Source organism: Protomyctophum bolini (assembly GCF_963924005.1).
Source record: "Protomyctophum bolini genome assembly, chromosome: 7".
In the NCBI taxonomy this organism is placed as follows: domain Eukaryota; kingdom Metazoa; phylum Chordata; class Actinopteri; order Myctophiformes; family Myctophidae; genus Protomyctophum; species Protomyctophum bolini.
Genome location: NC_137868.1, coordinates 24,045,306 through 24,070,188, shown reverse-complemented (window position 1 = coordinate 24,070,188; position 24,883 = coordinate 24,045,306). Strand labels below are relative to the sequence as shown.

The 24,883-nt window shown below is 35.6% G+C and overlaps 1 protein-coding gene across 2 annotated transcripts in view; it reads right to left on the bottom strand.

The window, feature by feature from the left end:
* Positions 1–389: 389 nt before the first annotated feature.
* capn7 (calpain 7) overlaps positions 390–24,883 on the bottom strand; it is a 130,680-nt gene continuing 106,186 nt past the window's right edge. For both annotated transcript variants that reach the window (XM_080768557.1, XM_080768558.1), the window contains 9 exons: positions 7,548–7,692; positions 7,195–7,294; positions 6,776–6,911; positions 5,794–5,869; positions 5,266–5,411; positions 3,570–3,632; positions 2,906–3,036; positions 1,807–1,899; positions 390–1,466 (listed from right to left, as the gene is read on the bottom strand). In XM_080768557.1, coding sequence (XP_080624683.1) covers positions 1,322–1,466; positions 1,807–1,899; positions 2,906–3,036; positions 3,570–3,632; positions 5,266–5,411; positions 5,794–5,869; positions 6,776–6,911; positions 7,195–7,294; positions 7,548–7,692 — 1,035 coding nt within the window. In that variant the 3' untranslated portion in view covers positions 390–1,321. The remainder of the gene's footprint in view (positions 1,467–1,806; positions 1,900–2,905; positions 3,037–3,569; positions 3,633–5,265; positions 5,412–5,793; positions 5,870–6,775; positions 6,912–7,194; positions 7,295–7,547; positions 7,693–24,883) is intronic.

Here is a 24,883-nt window from a genome sequence, read left to right as displayed (position 1 = left end):
CCTACTGGTCAAAGCTGGCACTGTAGACTGGCCCGTGCAATGCATATAGCACAAGTAAACCCTACACAGCTGGGGTTTAACATTGAGCGCTCGTTAGCACCACATTTTGCCAACCAAATGTTGGTTGGCAAATCGAAAAAATGCGGAAGTAGACCGTTCAGGTTCTTCTGAGTGCTTCAAAACACCACTGAGTAACTTCCATTGAAATGAATAGCGGGGGCGGGGCTGTAGCTCCTCGACCGCACTCTAGATATATTATAGCTCTATGACAGTACCTTGTGTTTCTATCCACTAGCTACAGATGCTGGTGGCTTTCAACAGTCAACACAGAAGAAGACCTTAACTCCACACATTTGGTAACCGGTGCATAATAGAGAACTCAGCTGAAGCCTCTGATTTGAAGTTTATATACATTTTAAGAAATAGTTCATCTACTGACCTTCCTATGTTATACCTGTATACATAGTAAGGTCACGGTGGTAAAACTGTTGTATTGTACTGTATGTCCTTGTATTGAAATGCCGGTATTTTACTTCCAAATCTTGAAAATGCTCCAAAATGTAAACACTTTAACAGCTTGATGTTTGTTTGAGTAAAGAACCATAAAACTCCTATCAACCGGTCAAAGTGGCGTGAAACAAAGCATTGAAGTTTCCCTACACTCAGAGTGATTCAGTGTATGTGTTACACTGACCATCAATATATTTTCTTTTCTGCTCTAAAGACACACCTGCTAGACACCTGATACGACATGACATTGTCAAATAGAAGACAATATAATTTCATGGATATAATTTGTCATTTGTTGTGGCCATGAGATTAATTATGCCTATATTATTGGCTGGATATCATTGTCAGCATGTATTTCTGAATACCGATAGATGACTACTATATGTTACTAGGGCAAAGACTTTGGCCGTGGCCTTTTGTGACCACTCTTCATCATTACTTTGTCAAGAAACTTTATTTACCTTTCCATGCCTCCACCTTCCCCTAAAGCCTTGATTATATTACAAACTATTCTGTTCTTATTTCAATGCATTTAATAATCCATTATTGAAAAGTCTTTGAACCATCAGTTCTAACATGGCAACAACTTTGAGGCTTAAACCGATCCACTGCAACCGATTCAAGTGCACAGAATGTAGTTGGGAAGATGCTGGGAGAGAATGGCTGAATCCAACATCTTGTGGCTGTTCTTCGGGCCTCCACATGGACCACATCCAATGTATGGCTTGAGAATATCCTTTAATGCCACTTGATGTCTCTGCTGCTGTGCATTTCAAAACCCTGCCGAATCCTCCTTCATACAGATCTCCCCTCACTGCAGCTGGGAGACTTTGAGGGGTGTGGCACTGCCAAAGTCCAAGAAGAAGGGTCCTTCCTGTTTGGGTAGAAAGGTGGTGGGGATGACGTTGTAAATGCCTGCTGGCATATGGTCTGCCTCCATGTAGGAGAAACCACACCTGCAAAGATAGAGGGAGAGAGAGCATGTGTTGGAAAACACTGTAAACAAACAAGATGTTATTTCTTCCTTCAGGGACTGAGGAGATATAGATCGCACCTCAGTTTCCGTGACCACACACCAAAATAAACTATTGCTGAACACGTGCAGTGTAACTTCACCAGTTTGATCTAATCTAATACTGTGAAAACAAGTCAATGCACATGTTAAGGCACAAAACACATGACCTAGGGCATGTGATAACAACACTACAGCATGCCAGGGATAAAGAAAAACAGTTTCTCGTGAACTATATGATGCATGTCATGCTTATGGTGACTTCCCATAACCCCCTGACCTACCTGTAATCTCCACTGGTCTTCTTCTGGAAGCCTGCTGCGCCTGGATCCCCCACCATGGACACAGTCACCATCTCAAAGCCAACACTGTACTGCCTGCAGAAAGACACACAAACAGAATTAATGTTTAGGAGTAGATAATAGTTTTCATATCAAGCATTTATATCCCTTAAACTCCTCACTCTGGTACAGGTAAAAATCAACAACTATTGCAACCCAGCCAGTGTGAGACAAATGTATTCTTCCACTATGAATAAGAGTGTCAGCTAAATATCTGAAACATACATATACTGAGAGGGAGATGTAAGTGTGGGTAGGGGCTCCACTGTGAATAGCGTGTGACAGATCAGAACAGAATATTTATCAGATTAGTGCGATTATATCAGAAAAGAGACACTGCAGTGATCCCAGTCATCCTGTGTGTGTGTGTGTGTGTGTGTGTGTGTGTGTGTGTGTGTGTGTGTGTGTGTGACTCTGCGTACATGTGAGAGAGAGACTATGTTATTAGTAGCTAATTACAATGTGGGCTGAGGAGAGGTACTCTAATTAATTGATTGTTTTAATCCCTTTTTAATGTTCCAAAGACTTGCAACTCTTGTTGTAGAATAAACTGGAAGAATACTAATAATATTTTCTTGCTGTCTAGCATGTACAGTAGGGCAGCAAAGGATTTCCACTCTAGTCTGTTAAAGACACTGGCCAAGAACCGGCTCTATACTACCCCCAGTTCACGCCACTGCTATTTCCACCCAATGTTCACCCCCAGAATAAGGATGCTAGCTTTACGTGAAAATATATCCTATTGAACAAATGAACAGAGCTTCAATGTTTTCCTCAAAAGGGACACTCTTCCTTCACACAATCAGGTTTTTATTTTAAAGTCATCAAAGAATGGAATAAGCTCCAGGTCAATCTAAAGATTGAAGAAAGAAGAAAGCTGTTTCTGACCACATTACATACTACTGTATATGTATTAATGAAGACTTAAAATGTGTGTTTTATATCATAAATCAATATCACAAATCACTATTCGCTACCATATCAGTCACACATATTATTGTGATGTGTTGCCCACATTACATGGGTCTCAGATGAGGCTTACCTGGACCCTCTGAGCTCAATAAGCAAGGGCCCTGGTCGTTCCAGATTAAATTGATAGATGGGGTTGTGCTTGTAGGAGTCCTTGTAGTTGCCACAGCCTCCTGCACTGGCCCCCTTCCACTGGCCATTGATCTGAGGAACAGAGAGAGAGAGAGAGAGAGAGAGAAGTTCAGAAGCCAGGGACAGGATTGGAAGAGAATGCTCATTGCTTTTCAGCACTGCCACTTTCCGCTTAATTTAACCACAGTCTGCTACTGCTGGCTTAAGCGTCTCAAGGGTACCTTGAGAGAAGTGAACGAATGCTGGGAGGGAGAGGGAAAGACAAAACCAGGGGTGAAATAGGGACTGAGAAACCTAGATGACTCGGGGATAAGAAAAAAACATCACCAGCAGTCACATAAAGGGATACCATTGAAACATGGTACACATACACCAGTTTGACCCCATGAAGATCCTTGGCTCGAAACGTAATGAAATTACATTGGAGCAGACGTGTGTGTGGGTTAATTATTTTTCTTACTTTCCAAATCAGCTCATGTGCATATTCTATTCTATTTGCTGACCTTGATGTCGTCGTGATGTCTGATTTTACACTTGGTTGCAAATACAGCAGATCTACATCTATAACATTATGACCTCAGTGTTATAGTGTGTGAACTACGTACCCTTTTTATGTTTGTGAAGGGTGTTGGAATCTTGGAGAAGGTGAACTTACATCCAGAGTACACCTGCAAAGAAAATAAATATAATTCAATACATAGAAATATGTATATCTTATCTATTCTTTAACATGATTTGTTTTCATGTTGTGCAACAGCAGTAATCATTTAGTAAAACTAGACACACACACACACACGCACGCACGCACGCACGCACGCACACGCTTTCAAAGTCCCAAGGTGGTGGTTTCCCATGCAGGCTGTAATTAAATAATAATCAGAGTGGTTCATTTCAGTCTGCAGGGAAGTGAAAAGTGAGCTGAGGCTGAAGGACAAGACACTGAAGACAGGAGAGAATGCTGTCTTACCATGCATCGGCACTTCTCCCTCAGTATAGTACATTGTCACACACAATCGTGCATTTCTAGACTGTATGTCACTGTGTAAAGATACTGTATTGATATACTACACTGAATTCCTAACACTGTTTTTTCAACCATTAAATGTTTAACCTTTAGCTTCACAGTCAGTGAGTCAGGTTAGGATAATGTCCCAGTGTTCGCTCCTCAATTGATGCAAAAAGGGCATGCACACACACAAAGACAAACCTAGAGTTGCCTGCAACTATTACTTAGTGTTTATTCCGTTGATTTGTTTATTTTGTTTTTAATAATCGAATTATGGAGAACCACTATTTAAACATTTTCGTATTTTTTTAAAATTAATGCAGAATTTGAATAGATATTTACCATATTATAATCGATTAAATTGAGTACTCCATCGAGTACCACTTTCTTTAGTTTAAGCCCAGTGTTGCACAAAAACATTTTTAGCATCAGTCAAATCGATTAGTTTGATTACCTGTTGCATCCCTAGACAAAACAGCAACTTTATCATTTAGGTACAGTGTTGCTAAAATTGTGTGTTTAACTAAGTCGCTACTAGCATAATCTTTAAAAAACACGCTCATGCATGCACTCACCATTGCACAGACACGCTTTCTCACTCTCACTAATGTGTACACCCATCACACATGCACACATACCAACTTGGGACCCAAGTATAGCCCAAGCAATGCATTAATGTATAACTCAGTCACTGCATCAAACGTAGCTTAGATCTCATCCTGCATTCTGCACTCCAGGGACTTCAACCCTGACACAAAGATGGCCTTTCATGTGTGTGTGTGTGTGTGTGTGTGTGTGTGTGTGTGTGTGTGTGTGTGTGTGTGTGTGTGTGTGTGTGTGTGTGTGTGTGTGTGTGCATACTATGTGACTGACAGGAGTATTGTTGTGTCAGGAGTCGATTCACTTTCCATTCAAATTATTCCCAACATAGATTTTCGACCCCCCCAAAAACATATGGTGGTGTCCAGGTAGTGTAAATCCTTGTCCATTACTGCAGAGAACTGGGTTTGCTGCCTGGCAACGGTGCCTCCGGTTGGGCCAGGTGCTACAGCCACCACAACGAATAGTGTTTGAGGGAGGGAAGCTGACAGTGGATGCCGGATGGTGTCCTTGACGCGTTATCTAGCGACTCTTGCTGTTTACTTGGTGTGCTTGTTGTTCAGCAGGAACAACAGTTACTTAAGAGTAACTGTTGCGTCTGTATGATGTAAATGAAGTGTGCATAATGTACACATGATGTATACAGTGTGTGTGTGTGTGTGTGTGTGTGTGTGCACGTGTGTGTACTGTCTCACCCGGAGTGTGTAGTTGATGGTATTTTGCTTCTCATACTGGGACACTACCAGAGTGAAGGTGTGCGTCCCTGCACTGGTCAGCTTCATCTTGGTCAGGTAGTGGGGACTGTTGATACGAATACCGTCGATGTAGGGAGGAGGATCAGCTGAGGAGACACACAAGATGCTGTCAGGCAGGATAGAAGAAAAGTTCATGAGACATTTAACACATAAAGGTCCTTTCAAACAGGCAGTGATTTAACGCGCCTACATATAGTTCATTTTCAATGAGACCTGCATTTGATTTCTGTGCATGCGGAAAAGTTGAGGGGCAACAACGGAAGCATATTTACGTAGGCGTGGTCCGTGAAATTGTCACGCGCGTGCTTGTTTCGTGCACATGCACGCAACTCACCAGACCTGGATTCTGTTTAGCTTTTTTTTTACACTTGTGTTGTTGCACCCCTCTTGATCAGACCTGGAGCAGACCCGTCGTTGATACAGGCGACAACATCTGCTTAAACCCATATCAGAGGAGACGTAACTTACCAGGGTAGTAAACTTTCTTCCCATCTGTCTTGTAAACAACAAGGGTGATGAACTCCCGATTTTGTGCAAAGTCGTCCTGGGTAAAGAAAATAAAAAAATAAAATACCAGTCATCATTACATTTCCCGCCAGCATTATTTAATTAATTATCATTATATTGCCAGGATTTTCAACCCTTATTTTGAAGAGCCAAAAATCTGCGACCGGATGTTATGATGTCATACTAGTGTGTGTTGTCGCATCCACTTCCTGTCTACCGATCAGTGCAGATAAAACATGATTGGATTACAGCTCCATTTAAAAAAGTTGGTTTTTTCCATATCTCTAAACTTTCACTGGACATTATGGGCGATTAGCCTTTATGATGTGACGATGTTAGCCATGCTGCTAGTATACCTCACTAGGAAATGCTGTCGGACAGAAACCTCCCATCTCCATATTCAAACTTTTAAGGTTTGTTCTACTTCACCATACAAGAGTGTCCCACTTAAGGGGATATTTCACTTTCAAATAAAATAAGCAATAATATGTCAACATTTTAATGTGTGTATATATATATATATATATATATATATATATATATATTAATGTTGTAGTTTTTTTTTTTTTTTTTTTCAGACAGCCAACAATGGGTAGAACGCTCCCAAAAAATGCAATCTCTGTGACACATCTAGGGGCCACAAACTGCATTCAAAGATGTTCCTAGAAGCTTTGTCATTGGTCGAAAAACCAAACCAAACCAAATTTAGGAAGTAGACAGGCAAATCGACCAATGACAAAGCTTCTAGGAAAATCTTTGAATGCAGATTGCGGCCCCTAGATGTGTCACAGAGACTAACATTGTTTTGGGAGCGTTCTACCCAATGTTGGCTGTCTGAGTACAAAAAAAAGTTTGGACATATTATTGCTTATAGCAGCTTTAACAATAACAATAGTTAAAAAAGGGTAATTTTGGACATATTGTGCTACTTGGTAAAGCTCACCTTATCAGTGATGTGTCTGGTAAGCAGCACCCACACAGCTGCGCCCCCTGCTGGACACTGGACCTCCAGTCTGAACTGAGGGTTGTTGGCCAAGCTGTAAGCATCCTTAACTGGACCCTGTTTCCCATCCCAGCTACTGCACACAGCCCAACGAACGAGACACACACACAAACACTTGAGAAAATGGGTGCATTCATATTCATGATATTGTCATACTGTCATAAGTTTAGGTAACAAGCTTAGGGTTCTTATCAATGTCTCATTTGTTTTATACATTGCCCGTTTTGAGCAGTGCCAGTGACACACAAATATTAAGGAACACACGTGCGTCATTTGGGTACCTGCCTGGTTTTGAATGTGGTTTAGTTTCAAAAGACAATTTGCACCACATACATGATTATACTGTAAACAGTACACACCTATGAATGCAAGACGACTCTCTGAACAGGCTAGGATTCCAGCTCAGGTAGATGACGTCGTAGTATTGACACAGGTCCTCCCAGGTTATCCAGAACACACCTGAAGAGGAAATGCTAGTTTATTTACTGACGACCATATTCTCACAGTGGCCTTTTTGCTCCCATGTCATACTGCCAATAATTATAAGGCTATTAGTGTACCAATTATTCGTACAAAACTGTGATTTTATTGGTCTGGGGTTTAACAAGCCATTTCTGTTCTTAGCCGCTGCTATCACTTAGGAACTGGTCCGTCAATAATTAATAGATGCTGAAGAAGTTTCCCAAAATGGCACAGAAGTGTTCACTTATACCATTATCGAATTTCTGTGCAGTCTTGGGATCAAAGTTGAGGTACTTGAGGAGTTCAGGAGTCCAGCTCTTCTCGTCTCTCTCACTGAATCGTCCCTTCCATCGCAGATGGCTCCATGGGTTTTTCAGCTGAAGGAAACGCATCCCCTACAACACAAAGAGAGGAAGATACCGGTTCTATTCATTTAGCTGAAGGAAACGCATCCCCTACAACACAAAGAGAGGAAGATACAGGTTATATTCATTTAACTGAAGGAAACGCATCCCCTACAACACAAAGAGAGGAAGATATAGGTTATATTCATTTAACTGAAGGAAACGCATCCCCTACAACACAAAGAGAGGAAGACACAGGTTCTATTCATTTAGCTGAAGGAAACGCATCCCCTACAACACAAAGAGAGGAAGATACAGGTTCTATTCATTTAACTGAAGGAAACGCATCCCCTACAACACAAAGAGAGGAAGATACAGGTTCTATTCATTTAGCTGAAGGAAACGCATCCCCTACAACACAAAGAGAGGAAGATACAGGTTATATTAATTTAGCTGAAGGAAACGCATCCCCTACAACACAAAGAGAGGAAGATACAGGTTATATTAATTTAGCTGAAGGAAACGCATCCCCTACAACACAAAGAGAGGAAGATACAGGTTCTATTCATTTAGCTGAAGGAAACGCATCCCCTACAACACAAAGAGAGGAAGATACAGGTTCTATTCATTTAGCTGAAGGAAACGCATCCCCTACAACACAAAGAGAGGAAGATACCGGTTATAATCATTTAGCTGAAGGAAACGCATCGCCTACAACACAGAGAGGAAGATACCGGTTCTATTCCAGGCACGGCTGCATAATTATTAGCTACAGAAAACACACCACCATCCTTAAAACACTGTTTTTAGCTACAGAAAACACACCACCATCCTTAAAAACACTGTTTTTAGCTACAGAAAACACACCACCATCCTTAAAAACACTGTTTTCAGCTACAGAAAACACACCACCATCCTTAAAACACTGTTTTTAGCTACAGAAAACACACCACCATCCTTAAAAACACTGTTTTTAGCTACAGAAAACACACCACCATCCTTAAAACACTGTGTTTAGCTACAGAAAACACACCACCATCCTTAGAAAAATTAATTTAGCTGAAGGAAACGCATCCCCTACAACACAAAGAGAGGAAGATACAGGTTCTATTCATTTAGCTGAAGGAAACGCATCCCCTACAACACAAAGAGAGGAAGATACAGGTTCTATTCATTTAGCTGAAGGAAACGCATCCCCTACAACACAAAGAGAGGAAGATACCGGTTATATTCATTTAGCTGAAGGAAACGCATCGCCTACAACACAGAGAGGAAGATACCGGTTCTATTCCAGGCACGGCTGCATAATTATTAGCTACAGAAAACACACCACCATCCTTAAAACACTGTTTTTAGCTACAGAAAACACACCACCATCCTTAAAAACACTGTTTTTAGCTACAGAAAACACACCACCATCCTTAAAAACACTGTTTTCAGCTACAGAAAACACACCACCATCCTTAAAACACTGTTTTTAGCTACTGAAAACACACCACCATCCTTAAAACACTGTTTTTAGCTACAGAAAACACACCACCATCCTTAAAAACACTGTTTTTAGCTACAGAAAACACACCACCATCCTTAAAACACTGTTTTTAGCTACAGAAAACACACCACCATCCTTAAAACACTGTTTCTAGCTACAGAAAACACACCACCATCCTTAAAAACACTGTTTTTAGCTACAGAAAACACACCACCATCCTTAAAAACACTGTTTTTAGCTACAGACAACACACCACCATCCTTAAAACACTGTTATTAGCTACAGAAAACACACCACCATCCTTAAAACACTGTTTTTAGCTACAGAAAACACACAAACATTCTTAAAACACTGTTTTTAGCTACAGAAAACACACCACCATCATTAAAACAATGTTTTTAGCAACAGGAAACACACCACCATCCTTAAAAACACTGTTTTTAGCTACAGACAAGTACTAAACATCATGGCCCCGTCAGGGTCAAAACCCGCTCGAAGCCATGGATGAATTCGGACATACAGACTGCAATGAACTTTGGTTGTTGAGAAACAGCTCCTAAAACATTATTTGACACTTTTGGTTGTTGAGAAACAGCTCCTAAAACATTATTTGACACTTTTGGTTGTTGAAAAACAGCTTCTAACCATTATTTGACACTTTGGTTGTTGAGAAACAGCTCATAAAACATTATTTTACACTTTTGGTTGTTGAGAAACAGCTCCTAAAACATTATTTGACACGTTTGGTTGTTGAAAAACAGCTTCTAACCATTATTTGACACTTTGGTTGTTGAGAAACAGCTCCTAAAACATTATTTTACACTTTTGGTTATTGAGAAACAGCTCCTAAAACATTATTTGACACTTTTGGTTGTTGAAAAACAGCTTCTAACCATTATTTGACACTTTGGTTGTTGAGAAACAGCTCATAAAACATTATTTTACACTTTTGGTTGTTGAGAAACAGCTCCTAAAACATTATTTGACACTTTTGGTTGTTGAAAAACAGCTTCTAACCATTATTTGACACTTTGGTTGTTGAGAAACAGCTCCTAAAACATTAGTTTACACTTTTGGTTGTTGAGAAACAGCTCCTAAAACATTATTTGACACTTTTGGTTGTTGAAAAACAGCTTCTAACCATTATTTGACACTTTGGTTGTTGAGAAACAGCTCCTAAAACATTATTTTACACTTTTAGTTGTTGAGAAACAGCTCCTAAAACATTATTTGACACTTTTGGTTGTTGAAAAACAGCTTCTAACCATTATTTGACACTTTGGTTGTTGAGAAACAGCTCCTAAAACATTATTTTACACTTTTGGTTGTTGAGAAACAGCTCCTAAAACATTATTTGACACTTTTGGTTGTTGAAAAACAGCTTCTAACCATTATTTGACACTTTGGTTGTTGAGAAACAGCTCCTAAAACATTATTTTACACTTTTGGTTGTTGAGAAACAGCTCCTAAAACATTATTTGACACTTTTGGTTGTTGAAAAACAGCTTCTAACCATTATTTGACACTTTGGTTGTTGAGAAACAGCTCCTAAAACATTATTTTACACTTTTGGTTGTTGAGAAACAGCTCCTAAAACATTATTTGACACTTTTGGTTGTTGAAAAACAGCTTCTAACCATTATTTGACACTTTGGTTGTTGAGAAACAGCTCATAAAACATTATTTTACACTTTTGGTTGTTGAGAAACAGCTCCTAAAACATTATTTGACACTTTTGGTTGTTGAAAAACAGCTTCTAACCATTATTTGACACTTTGGTTGTTGAGAAACAGCTCCTAAAACATTATTTGACACTTTTGGTTGTTGAAAAACAGCTTCTAACCATTATTTGACACTTTGGTTGTTGAGAAACAGCTCCTAAAACATTATTTTACACTTCTGGTTGTTGAGAAACAGCTCCTAAAACATTATTTGACACTTTTGGTTGTTGAAAAACAGCTTCTAACCATTATTTGACACTTTGGTTGTTGAGAAACAGCTCCTAAAACATTATTTTACACTTTTGGTTGTTGAGAAACAGCTCCTAAAACATTATTTGACACTTTTGGTTGTTGAGAAACAGCTTCTAACCATTATTTGACACTTTGGTTGTTGAGAAACAGCTCCTAAAACATCATTTTACACTTTTGGTTGTTGAGAAACAGCTCCTAAAACATTATTTGACACTTTTGGTTGTTGAAAAAAAGCTTCTAACCATTATTTGACACTTTGGTTGTTGAGAAACAGCTCCTAAAACATTATTTGACACTTTTGGTTGTTGAGAAACAGCTCCTAAAACATTATTTGACACTTTTGGTTGTTGAAAAAAAGCTTCTAACCATTATTTGACACTTTGGTTGTTGAGAAACAGCTCCTAAAACATTATTTGACACTTTTGGTTGTTGAGAAACAGCTCCTAAAACATTATTTGACACTTTTGGTTGTTGAAAAACAGCTTCTAACCATTATTTGACACTTTGGTTGTTGAGAAACAGCTCCTAAAACATTGTTTTACACTTTTGGTTATTGAGAAACAGCTCCTAAAACATTATTTGACACCTTTGGTTGTTGAAAAACAGCTTCTAACCATTATTTGACACTTTGGTTGTTGAGAAACAGCTCCTAAAACATTATTTTAGACTTTGGGAGGCAAATTATTTTGGGAGGCAAATTATTTTGGGAGGCAAATTATTTTGGCAAATTATTTTGAGAGGCAAATTATTTTGGGAGGCAAATTATTTTGGGAGGCAAATTATTTTGGGAGGCAAATTATTTTGGGAGGCAAATTATTTTGGGAGGCAAATTATTTTGGGAGGCAAATTATTTTGGCAGGCAAATTATTTTGGCAGGCAAATTATTTTGGGAGGCAAATTATTTTGGGAGGCAAATTATTTTGGGAGGCAAATTATTTTGGGAGGCAAATTATTTTGGGAGGCAAATTATTTTGGCAAATTATTTTGGGAGGCAAATTATTTTGGCAAATTATTTTGGTAGGCAAATTATTTTGGCAAATTATTTTGGGAGGCAAATTATTTTGGGAGGCAAATTATTTTGGGAGGCAAAATATTTTGGGAGGCAAATTATTTTGGGAGGCAAATTATTTTGGGAGGCAAATTATTTTGGCAAATTATTTTGGGAGGCAAATTATTTTTGGAGGCAAATTATTTTGGGAGGAAAATTATTTTGGGAGGCAAATTATTTTGGCAAATTATTTTGGGAGGCAATTTATTTTGGCAAATTATTTTGGTAGGCAAATTATTTTGGCAAATTATTTTGGGAGGCAAATTATTTTGGGAGGCAAATTATTTTGGCAAATTATTTTGGGAGGCAAATTATTTTGGCAAATTATTTTGGGAGGCAAATTATTTTGGGAGGCAAATTATTTTGGCAAATTATTTTGGGAGGCAAATTATTTTGGCAAATTATTTTGGGAGGCAAATTATTTTGGGAGGCAAATTATTTTGGGAGGCAAATTATTTTGGCAAATTATTTTGGGAGGCAAATTATTTTGGGAGGCAAATTATTTTGGGAGGCAAATTATTTTGGGAGGCAAATTATTTTGGGAGGCAAATTATTTTGGGAGGAAAATTATTTTGGGAGGCAAATTATTTTGGCTGGCAAATTATTTTGGCAGGCAAATTATTTTGGGAGGCAAATTATTTTGGGAGGCAAATTATTTTGGGAGGCAAATTATTTTGGGAGGCAAATTATTTTGGCAAATTATTTTGGGAGGCAAATTATTTTGGGAGGCAAATTATTTTGGCAAATTATTTTGGCAAATTATTTTGGGAGGCAATTTATTTTGGCAAATTATTTTGGTAGGCAAATTATTTTGGCAAATTATTTTGGGAGGCAAATTATTTTGGCAAATTATTTTGGGAGGCAAATTATTTTGGCAAATTATTTTGGGAGGCAAATTATTTTGGGAGGCAAATTATTTTGGCAAATTATTTTGGGAGGCAAATTATTTTGGGAGGCAAATTATTTTGGGAGGCAAATTATTTTGGCAAATTATTTTGGGAGGCAAATTATTTTGGGAGGCAAATTATTTTGGCAAATTATTTTGGGAGGCAAATTATTTTGGCAAATTATTTTGGGAGGCAAATTATTTTGGCAAATTATTTGACACTTTGGTTGTTGAGAAACAGCTCCTAAAACATTATTTTACACTTTTGGTTGTTGAGAAACAGCTCCTAAAACATTATTTGACACTTTTGGTTGTTGAAAAACAGCTTCTAACCATTATTTGACACTTTGGTTGTTGAGAAACAGCTCCTAAAACATTATTTTACACTTTTGGTTGTTGAGAAACAGCTCCTAAAACATTATTTGACACTTTTGGTTGTTGAAAAACAGCTTCTAACCATTATTTGACACTTTGGTTGTTGAGAAACAGCTCCTAAAACATTATTTTACACTTTTGGTTATTGAGAAACAGCTCCTAAAACATTATTTGACACTTTTGGTTGTTGAAAAACAGCTTCTAACCATTATTTGACACTTTGGTTGTTGAGAAACAGCTCATAAAACATTATTTTACACTTTTGGTTGTTGAGAAACAGCTCCTAAAACATTATTTGACACTTTTGGTTGTTGAAAAACAGCTTCTAACCATTATTTGACACTTTGGTTGTTGAGAAACAGCTCCTAAAACATTATTTGACACTTTTGGTTGTTGAAAAACAGCTTCTAACCATTATTTGACACTTTGGTTGTTGAGAAACAGCTCCTAAAACATTATTTTACACTTTTGGTTGTTGAGAAACAGCTCCTAAAACATTATTTGACACTTTTGGTTGTTGAAAAACAGCTTCTAACCATTATTTGACACTGGTTGTTGAAAAACAGCTTCTAACCATTATTTGACACTTTGGTTGTTGAGAAACAGCTCATAAAACATTATTTTACACTTTTGGTTGTTGAGAAACAGCTCCTAAAACATTATTTTACACTTTTGGTTGTTGAGAAACAGCTCCTAAAACATTATTTGACACTTTTGGTTGTTGAAAAAAAGCTTCTAACCATTATTTGACACTTTGGTTGTTGAGAAACAGCTCCTAAAACATTATTTGACACTTTTGGTTGTTGAGAAACAGCTCCTAAAACATTATTTGACACTTTTGGTTGTTGAAAAACAGCTTCTAACCATTATTTGACACTTTGGTTGTTGAGAAACAGCTCCTAAAACATTATTTTACACTTTTGGTTATTGAGAAACAGCTCCTAAAACATTATTTGACACTTTTGGTTGTTGAAAAACAGCTTCTAACCATTATTTGACACTTTGGTTGTTGAGAAACAGCTCCTAAAACATTATTTGACACTTTTGGTTGTTGAAAAACAGCTTCTAACCATTATTTGACACTTTGGTTGTTGAGAAACAGCTCCTAAAACATTATTTGACACTTTTGGTTGTTGAGAAACAGCTCCTAAAACATTATTTGACACTTTTGGTTGTTGAAAAACAGCTTCTAACCATTATTTGACACTTTGGTTGTTGAGAAACAGCTCCTAAAACATTATTTTACACTTTTGGTTATTGAGAAACAGCTCCTAAAACATTATTTGACACTTTTGGTTGTTGAAAAACAGCTTCTAACCATTATTTGACACTTTGGTTGTTGAGAAACAGCTCATAAAACATTATTTTACACTTTTGGTTGTTGAGAAACAGCTCCTAAAACATTATTTGACACTTTTGGTTGTTGAAAAACAGCTTCTAACCATTATTTGACACTCTGGTTGTTGAGAAACAGCTCCTAAAACATTATTTGACACTTTTGGTTGTTGAAAAACAGCTTCTAACCATTATTTGACACTTTGGTTGTTGAGAAACAGCTCCTAAAACATTATTTTACACTTATGGTTGTTGAGAAACAGCTCCTAAAACATTATTTGACACTTTTGGTTGTTGAAAAACAGCTTCTAACCATTATTTGACAGTTTGGTTGTTGGGAAACAGCTCCTAAAACATTATTTTACACTTTTGGTTGTTGAGAAACAGCTCCTAAAACATTATTTGACACTTTTGGTTGTTGAAAAACAGCTTCTAACCATTATTTGACACTTTGGTTGTTGAGAAACAGCTCCTAAAACATTATTTTAGACTTTGGGAGGCAAATTATTTTGGGAGGCAAATTATTTTGGGAGGCAAATTATTTTGGCAAATTATTTTAAGAGGCAAATTATTTTGGGAGGCAAATTATTTTGGCAAATTATTTTGGGAGGCAAATTATTTTGGGAGGCAAATTATTTTGGGAGGCAAATTATTTTGGCAAATTATTTTGGGAGGCAAATTATTTTGGGAGGCAAATTATTTTGGGAGGCAAATTATTTTGGCAAATTATTTTGGGAGGCAAATTATTTTGGGAGGCAAAGTATTTTGGCAGGCAAATTATTTTGGCAGGCAAATTATTTTGGGAGGCAAATTATTTTGGGAGGCAAATTATTTTGGGAGGCAAATTATTTTGGGAGGCAAATTATTTTGGCAAATTATTTTGGGAGGCAAATTATTTTGGGAGGCAAATTATTTTGGGAGGCAAATTATTTTGGCAAATTATTTTGGGAGGCAATTTATTTTGGCAAATTATTTTGGGAGGCAAATTATTTTGGCAAATTATTTTGGGAGGCAAATTATTTTGGGAGGCAAATTATTTTGGGAGGCAAATTATTTTGGGAGGCAAATTATTTTGGGAGGCAAATTATTTTGGGAGGCAAATTATTTTGGCAGGCAAATTATTTTGGCAGGCAAATTATTTTGGGAGGCAAATTATTTTGGGAGGCAAATTATTTTGGGAGGCAAATTATTTTGGGAGGCAAATTATTTTGGCAAATTATTTTGGGAGGCAAATTATTTTGGGAGGCAAATTATTTTGGGAGGCAAATTATTTTGGCAAATTATTTTGGGAGGCAATTTATTTTGGCAAATTATTTTGGTAGGCAAATTATTTTGGCAAATTATTTTGGGAGGCAAATTATTTTGGCAAATTATTTTGGGAGGCAAATTATTTTGGCAAATTATTTTGGGAGGCAAATTATTTTGGGAGGCAAATTATTTTGGGAGGCAAATTATTTTGGCAAATTATTTTGGGAGGCAAATTATTTTGGCAAATTATTTTGGGAGGCAAATTATTTTGGGAGGCAAATTATTTTGGGAGGCAAATTATTTTGGCAAATTATTTTGGGAGGCAAATTATTTTGGCAAATTATTTTGGGAGGCAAATTATTTTGGCAAATTATTTTGGGAGGCAAATTATTTTTGGAGGCAAATTATTTTGGGAGGCAAAATATTTTGGGAGGCAAATTATTTTGGCAAATTATTTTGGGAGGCAAATTATTTTGGGGGGAGGCAAATTATTTTGGGAGGCAAATTATTTTGGCAAATTATTTTGGGAGGCAAATTATTTTGGGAGGCAAATTATTTTGGCAAATTATTTTGGGAGGCAAATTATTTTGGCAAATTATTTTGGCAAATTATTTTGGCAAATTATTTTGGGAGGCAAATTATTTTTGGAGGCAAATTATTTTTGGAGGCAAATTATTTTGGAAATTTATTTTGGGAGGCAAATTATTTTGGCAAATTATTTTGAGAGGCAAATTATTTTGGGAGGCAAATTATTTTGGCAAATTATTTTGGGAGGCAAATTATTTTGGGAGGCAAATTATTTTGGGAGGCAAATTATTTTGGGAGGAAAATTATTTTGGGAGGCAAATTATTTTGGCTGGCAAATTATTTTGGCAGGCAAATTATTTTGGGAGGCAAATTATTTTGGGAGGCAAATTATTTTGGGAGGCAAATTATTTTGGGAGGCAAATTATTTTGGCAAATTATTTTGGGAGGCAAATTATTTTTGGAGGCAAATTATTTTGGGAGGCAAATTATTTTGGCAAATTATTTTGGGAGGCAAATTATTTTGGGAGGCAAATTATTTTGGGAGGCAAATTATTTTGGGAGGAAAATTATTTTGGGAGGCAAATTATTTTGGCTGGCAAATTATTTTGGCAGGCAAATTATTTTGGGAGGCAAATTATTTTGGGAGGCAAATTATTTTGGGAGGCAAATTATTTTGGGAGGCAAATTATTTTGGCAAATTATTTTGGGAGGCAAATTATTTTGGGAGGCAAATTATTTTGGCAAATTATTTTGGCAAATTATTTTGGGAGGCAATTTATTTTGGCAAATTATTTTGGTAGGCAAATTATTTTGGCAAATTATTTTGGGAGGCAAATTATTTTGGCAAATTATTTTGGGAGGCAAATTATTTTGGCAAATTATTTTGGGAGGCAAATTATTTTGGGAGGCAAATTATTTTGGCAAATTATTTTGGGAGGCAAATTATTTTGGGAGGCAAATTATTTTGGGAGGCAAATTATTTTGGCAAATTATTTTGGGAGGCAAATTATTTTGGGAGGCAAATTATTTTGGCAAATTATTTTGGGAGGCAAATTATTTTGGGAGGCAAATTATTTTGGCAAATTATTTGACACTTTGGTTGTTGAGAAACAGCTCCTAAAACATTATTTTACACTTTTGGTTGTTGAGAAACAGCTCCTAAAACATTATTTGACACTTTTGGTTGTTGAAAAACAGCTTCTAACCATTATTTGACACTTTGGTTGTTGAGAAACAGCTCCTAAAACATTATTTTACACTTTTGGTTGTTGAGAAACAGCTCCTAAAACATTATTTGACACTTTTGGTTGTTGAAAAACAGCTTCTAACCATTATTTGACACTTTGGTTGTTGAGAAACAGCTCCTAAAACATTATTTTACACTTTTGGTTATTGAGAAACAGCTCCTAAAACATTATTTGACACTTTTGGTTGTTGAAAAACAGCTTCTAACCATTATTTGACACTTTGGTTGTTGAGAAACAGCTCATAAAACATTATTTTACACTTTTGGTTGTTGAGAAACAGCTCCTAAAACATTATTTGACACTTTTGGTTGTTGAAAAACAGCTTCTAACCATTATTTGACACTTTGGTTGTTGAGAAACAGCTCCTAAAACATTATTTGACACTTTTGGTTGTTGAAAAACAGCTTCTAACCATTATTTGACACTTTGGTTGTTGAGAAACAGCTCCTAAAACATTATTTTACACTTTTGGTTGTTGAGAAACAGCTCCTAAAACATTATTTGACACTTTTGGTTGTTGAAAAACAGCTTCTAACCATTATTTGACACTGGTTGTTGAAAAACAGCTTCTAACCATTATTTGACACTTTGGTTGTTGAGAAACAGCTCATAAAACATTATTTTACACTTTTGGTTGTTGAGAAACAGCTCCTAAAACATTATTTTACACTTTTGGTTGTTGAGAAACAGCTCCTAAAACATTATTTGACACTTTTGGTTGTTGAAAAAAAGCTTCTAACCATTATTTGACACTTTGGTTGTTGAGAAACAGCTCCTAAAACATTATTTGACACTTTTGGTTGTTGAGAAACAGCTCCTAAAACATTATTTGACACTTTTGGTTGTTGAAAAACAGCTTCTAACCATTATTTGACACTTTGGTTGTTGAGAAACAGCTCCTAAAACATTATTTTACACTTTTGGTTATTGAGAAACAGCTCCTAAAACATTATTTGACACTTTTGGTTGTTGAAAAACAGCTTCTAACCATTATTTGACACTTTGGTTGTTGAGAAACAGCTCCTAAAACATTATTTGACACTTTTGGTTGTTGAAAAACAGCTTCTAACCATTATTTGACACTTTGGTTGTTGAGAAACAGCTCCTAAAACATTATTTGACACTTTTGGTTGTTGAGAAACAGCTCCTAAAACATTATTTGACACTTTTGGTTGTTGAAAAACAGCTTCTAACCATTATTTGACACTTTGGTTGTTGAGAAACAGCTCCTAAAACATTATTTTACACTTTTGGTTATTGAGAAACAGCTCCTAAAACATTATTTGACACTTTTGGTTGTTGAAAAACAGCTTCTAACCATTATTTGACACTTTGGTTGTTGAGAAACAGCTCATAAAACATTATTTTACACTTTTGGTTGTTGAGAAACAGCTCCTAAAACATTATTTGACACTTTTGGTTGTTGAAAAACAGCTTCTAACCATTATTTGACACTCTGGTTGTTGAGAAACAGCTCCTAAAACATTATTTGACACTTTTGGTTGTTGAAAAACAGCTTCTAACCATTATTTGACACTTTGGTTGTTGAGAAACAGCTCCTAAAACATTATTTTACACTTATGGTTGTTGAGAAACAGCTCCTAAAACATTATTTGACACTTTTGGTTGTTGAAAAACAGCTTCTAACCATTATTTGACAGTTTGGTTGTTGGGAAACAGCTCCTAAAACATTATTTTACACTTTTGGTTGTTGAGAAACAGCTCCTAAAACATTATTTGACACTTTTGGTTGTTGAAAAACAGCTTCTAACCATTATTTGACACTTTGGTTGTTGAGAAACAGCTCCTAAAACATTATTTTAGACTTTGGGAGGCAAATTATTTTGGGAGGCAAATTATTTTGGGAGGCAAATTATTTTGGCAAATTATTTTAAGAGGCAAATTATTTTGGGAGGCAAATTATTTTGGCAAATTATTTTGGGAGGCAAATTATTTTGGGAGGCAAATTATTTTGGGAGGCAAATTATTTTGGCAAATTATTTTGGGAGGCAAATTATTTTGGGAGGCAAATTATTTTGGGAGGCAAATTATTTTGGCAAATTATTTTGGGAGGCAAATTATTTTGGGAGGCAAAGTATTTTGGCAGGCAAATTATTTTGGCAGGCAAATTATTTTGGGAGGCAAATTATTTTGGGAGGCAAATTATTTTGGGAGGCAAATTATTTTGGGAGGCAAATTATTTTGGCAAATTATTTTGGGAGGCAAATTATTTTGGGAGGCAAATTATTTTGGGAGGCAAATTATTTTGGCAAATTATTTTGGGAGGCAATTTATTTTGGCAAATTATTTTGGGAGGCAAATTATTTTGGCAAATTATTTTGGGAGGCAAATTATTTTGGGAGGCAAATTATTTTGGGAGGCAAATTATTTTGGGAGGCAAATTATTTTGGGAGGCAAATTATTTTGGGAGGCAAATTATTTTGGCAGGCAAATTATTTTGGCAGGCAAATTATTTTGGGAGGCAAATTATTTTGGGAGGCAAATTATTTTGGGAGGCAAATTATTTTGGGAGGCAAATTATTTTGGCAAATTATTTTGGGAGGCAAATTATTTTGGGAGGCAAATTATTTTGGGAGGCAAATTATTTTGGCAAATTATTTTGGGAGGCAATTTATTTTGGCAAATTATTTTGGTAGGCAAATTATTTTGGCAAATTATTTTGGGAGGCAAATTATTTTGGCAAATTATTTTGGGAGGCAAATTATTTTGGCAAATTATTTTGGGAGGCAAATTATTTTGGGAGGCAAATTATTTTGGGAGGCAAATTATTTTGGCAAATTATTTTGGGAGGCAAATTATTTTGGCAAATTATTTTGGGAGGCAAATTATTTTGGGAGGCAAATTATTTTGGGAGGCAAATTATTTTGGCAAATTATTTTGGGAGGCAAATTATTTTGGCAAATTATTTTGGGAGGCAAATTATTTTGGCAAATTATTTTGGGAGGCAAATTATTTTTGGAGGCAAATTATTTTGGGAGGCAAAATATTTTGGGAGGCAAATTATTTTGGGAGGCAAATTATTTTGGGGGGAGGCAAATTATTTTGGGAGGCAAATTATTTTGGCAAATTATTTTGGGAGGCAAATTATTTTGGGAGGCAAATTATTTTGGCAAATTATTTTGGGAGGCAAATTATTTTGGCAAATTATTTTGGCAAATTATTTTGGCAAATTATTTTGGCAAATTATTTTGGGAGGCAAATTATTTTTGGAGGCAAATTATTTTTGGAGGCAAATTATTTTGGAAATTTATTTTGGGAGGCAAATTATTTTGGCAAATTATTTTGAGAGGCAAATTATTTTGGGAGGCAAATTATTTTGGCAAATTATTTTGGGAGGCAAATTATTTTGGGAGGCAAATTATTTTGGCAAATTATTTTGGGAGGCAAATTATTTTGGGAGGCAAATTATTTTGGCAGGCAAATTATTTTGGCAGGCAAATTATTTTGGGAGGCAAATTATTTTGGGAGGCAAATTATTTTGGGAGGCAAATTATTTTGGCAAATTATTTTGGGAGGCAAATTATTTTGGCAAATTATTTTGGTAGGCAAATTATTTTGGCAAATTATTTTGGGAGGCAAATTATTTTGGGAGGCAAATTATTTTGGGAGGCAAATTATTTTGGGAGGCAAATTATTTTGGGAGGCAAATTATTTTGGGAGGCAAATTATTTTGGCAAATTATTTTGGGAGGCAAATTATTTTGGCAAATTATTTTGGGAGGCAAATTATTTTTGGAGGCAAATTATTTTGGGAGGCAAATTATTTTGGGAGGCAAATTATTTTGGCAAATTATTTTGGGAGGCAATTTATTTTGGCAAATTATTTTGGTAGGCAAATTATTTTGGCAAATTATTTTGGGAGGCAAATTATTTTGGCAAATTATTTTGGGAGGCAAATTATTTTGGCAAATTATTTTGGGAGGCAAATTATTTTGGGAGGCAAATTATTTTGGCAAATTATTTTGGGAGGCAAATTATTTTGGCAAATTATTTTGGGAGGCAAATTATTTTGGGAGGCAAATTATTTTGGGAGGCAAATTATTTTGGCAAATTATTTTGGGAGGCAAATTATTTTGGGAGGCAAATTATTTTGGCAAATTATTTTGGGAGGCAAATTATTTTGGGAGGCAAATTATTTTGGCAAATTATTTTGGGAGGCAAATTATTTTGGGAGGCAAATAATTTTGGGAGGCAAATAATTTTGGCAAATTATTTTGGGAGGCAAATTATTTTGGGAGGCAAATTATTTTGGCAAATTATTTTGGGAGGCAAATTATTTTGGGAGGCAAATTATTTTGGCAAATTATTTTGGGAGGCAAATTATTTTGGGAGGCAAATTATTTTGGCAGGCAAATTATTTTGGCAGGCAAATTATTTTGGGAGGCAAATTATTTTGGGAGGCAAATTATTTTGGGAGGCAAATTATTTTGGCAAATTATTTTGGGAGGCAAATTATTTTGGCAAATTATTTTGGTAGGCAAATTATTTTGGCAAATTATTTTGGGAGGCAAATTATTTTGGGAGGCAAATTATTTTGGGAGGCAAATTATTTTGGGAGGCAAATTATTTTGGGAGGCAAATTATTTTGGGAGGCAAATTATTTTGGCAAATTATTTTGGGAGGCAAATTATTTTGGCAAATTATTTTGGGAGGCAAATTATTTTTGGAGGCAAATTATTTTGGGAGGCAAATTATTTTGGGAGGCAAATTATTTTGGCAAATTATTTTGGGAGGCAATTTATTTTGGCAAATTATTTTGGTAGGCAAATTATTTTGGCAAATTATTTTGGGAGGCAAATTATTTTGGCAAATTATTTTGGGAGGCAAATTATTTTGGCAAATTATTTTGGGAGGCAAATTATTTTGGGAGGCAAATTATTTTGGCAAATTATTTTGGGAGGCAAATTATTTTGGCAAATTATTTTGGGAGGCAAATTATTTTGGGAGGCAAATTATTTTGGGAGGCAAATTATTTTGGGAGGCAAATTATTTTGGCAAATTATTTTGGGAGGCAAATTATTTTGGGAGGCAAATTATTTTGGCAAATTATTTTGGGAGGCAAATTATTTTGGGAGGCAAATTATTTTGGCAAATTATTTTGGGAGGCAAATTATTTTGGGAGGCAAATAATTTTGGGAGGCAAATAATTTTGGCAAATAATTTTGGGAGGCAAATTATTTTGGCAAATTATTTTGGGAGGCAAATTATTTTTGGAGGCAAATTATTTTTGGAGGCAAATTATTTTGGAAATTTATTTTGGGAGGCAAATAATTTTGGGAGGCAAATTTGGGATTATTATTAATTTGCCAAAATAATTTGCCTCCCAAAATAATAAATAATTTGCCTCCCAAAATAATTTGCCTCCCAAAATAATTTGCCAAAATAATTTGCCTCCCAAAATTATTTGCCAAAATTATTTGCCTCCCAAAATTATTTGCCAAAATTATTTGCCTCCCAAAATAATTTGCCAAAATAATTTGCCTCCCAAAATAACACTTTGGTTGTTGAGAAACAGCTCCTAAAACATTATTTTACACTTTTGGTTGTTGAGAAACAGCTCCTAAAACATTTTTTTACACTTTTGGTTGTTGAAAAACAGCTTCTAACCATTATTTGACACTTTGGTTGTTGAGAAACAGCTCCTAAAACATTATTTGACACTTTTGGTTGTTGAAAAACAGCTTCTAACCATTATGTGACACTTTGGTTGTTGAGAAACAGCTCCTAAAACATTATTTTACACTTTTAGTTGTTGAGAAACAGCTCCTAAAACATTATTTGACACTTTTGGTTGTTGAAAAACAGCTTCTAACCATTATTTGACACTTTGGTTGTTGAGAAACAGCTCCTAAAACATTATTTTACACTTTTGGTTGTTGAGAAACAGCTCCTAAAACATTATTTGACACTTTTGGTTGTTGAAAAACAGCTTCTAACCATTATTTGACACTTTGGTTGTTGAGAAACAGCTCCTAAAACATTATTTTACACTTTTGGTTGTTGAGAAACAGCTCCTAAAACATTATTTGACACTTTTGGTTGTTGAAAAACAGCTTCTAACCATTATTTGACACTTTGGTTGTTGAGAAACAGCTCCTAAAACATTATTTTACACTTTTGGTTGTTGAGAAACAGCTCCTAAAACATTATTTGACACTTTTGGTTGTTGAAAAACAGCTTCTAACCATTATTTGACACTTTGGTTGTTGAGAAACAGCTCATAAAACATTATTTTACACTTTTGGTTGTTGAGAAACAGCTCCTAAAACATTATTTGACACTTTTGGTTGTTGAAAAACAGCTTCTAACCATTATTTGACACTTTGGTTGTTGAGAAACAGCTCCTAAAACATTATTTGACACTTTTGGTTGTTGAAAAACAGCTTCTAACCATTATTTGACACTTTGGTTGTTGAGAAACAGCTCCTAAAACATTATTTTACACTTCTGGTTGTTGAGAAACAGCTCCTAAAACATTATTTGACACTTTTGGTTGTTGAAAAACAGCTTCTAGCCATTATTTGACACTTTGGTTGTTGAGAAACAGCTCCTAAAACATTATTTTACACTTTTGGTTGTTGAGAAACAGCTCCTAAAACATTATTTGACACTTTTGGTTGTTGAGAAACAGCTTCTAACCATTATTTGACACTTTGGTTGTTGAGAAACAGCTCCTAAAACATCATTTTACACTTTTGGTTGTTGAGAAACAGCTCCTAAAACATTATTTGACACTTTTGGTTGTTGAAAAAAAGCTTCTAACCATTATTTGACACTTTGGTTGTTGAGAAACAGCTCCTAAAACATTATTTGACACTTTTGGTTGTTGAGAAACAGCTCCTAAAACATTATTTGACACTTTTGGTTGTTGAAAAACAGCTTCTAACCATTATTTGACACTTTGGTTGTTGAGAAACAGCTCCTAAAACATTGTTTTACACTTTTGGTTATTGAGAAACAGCTCCTAAAACATTATTTGACACTTTTGGTTGTTGAAAAACAGCTTCTAACCATTATTTGACACTTTGGTTGTTGAGAAACAGCTCATAAAACATTATTTTACACTTTTGGTTGTTGAGAAACAGCTCCT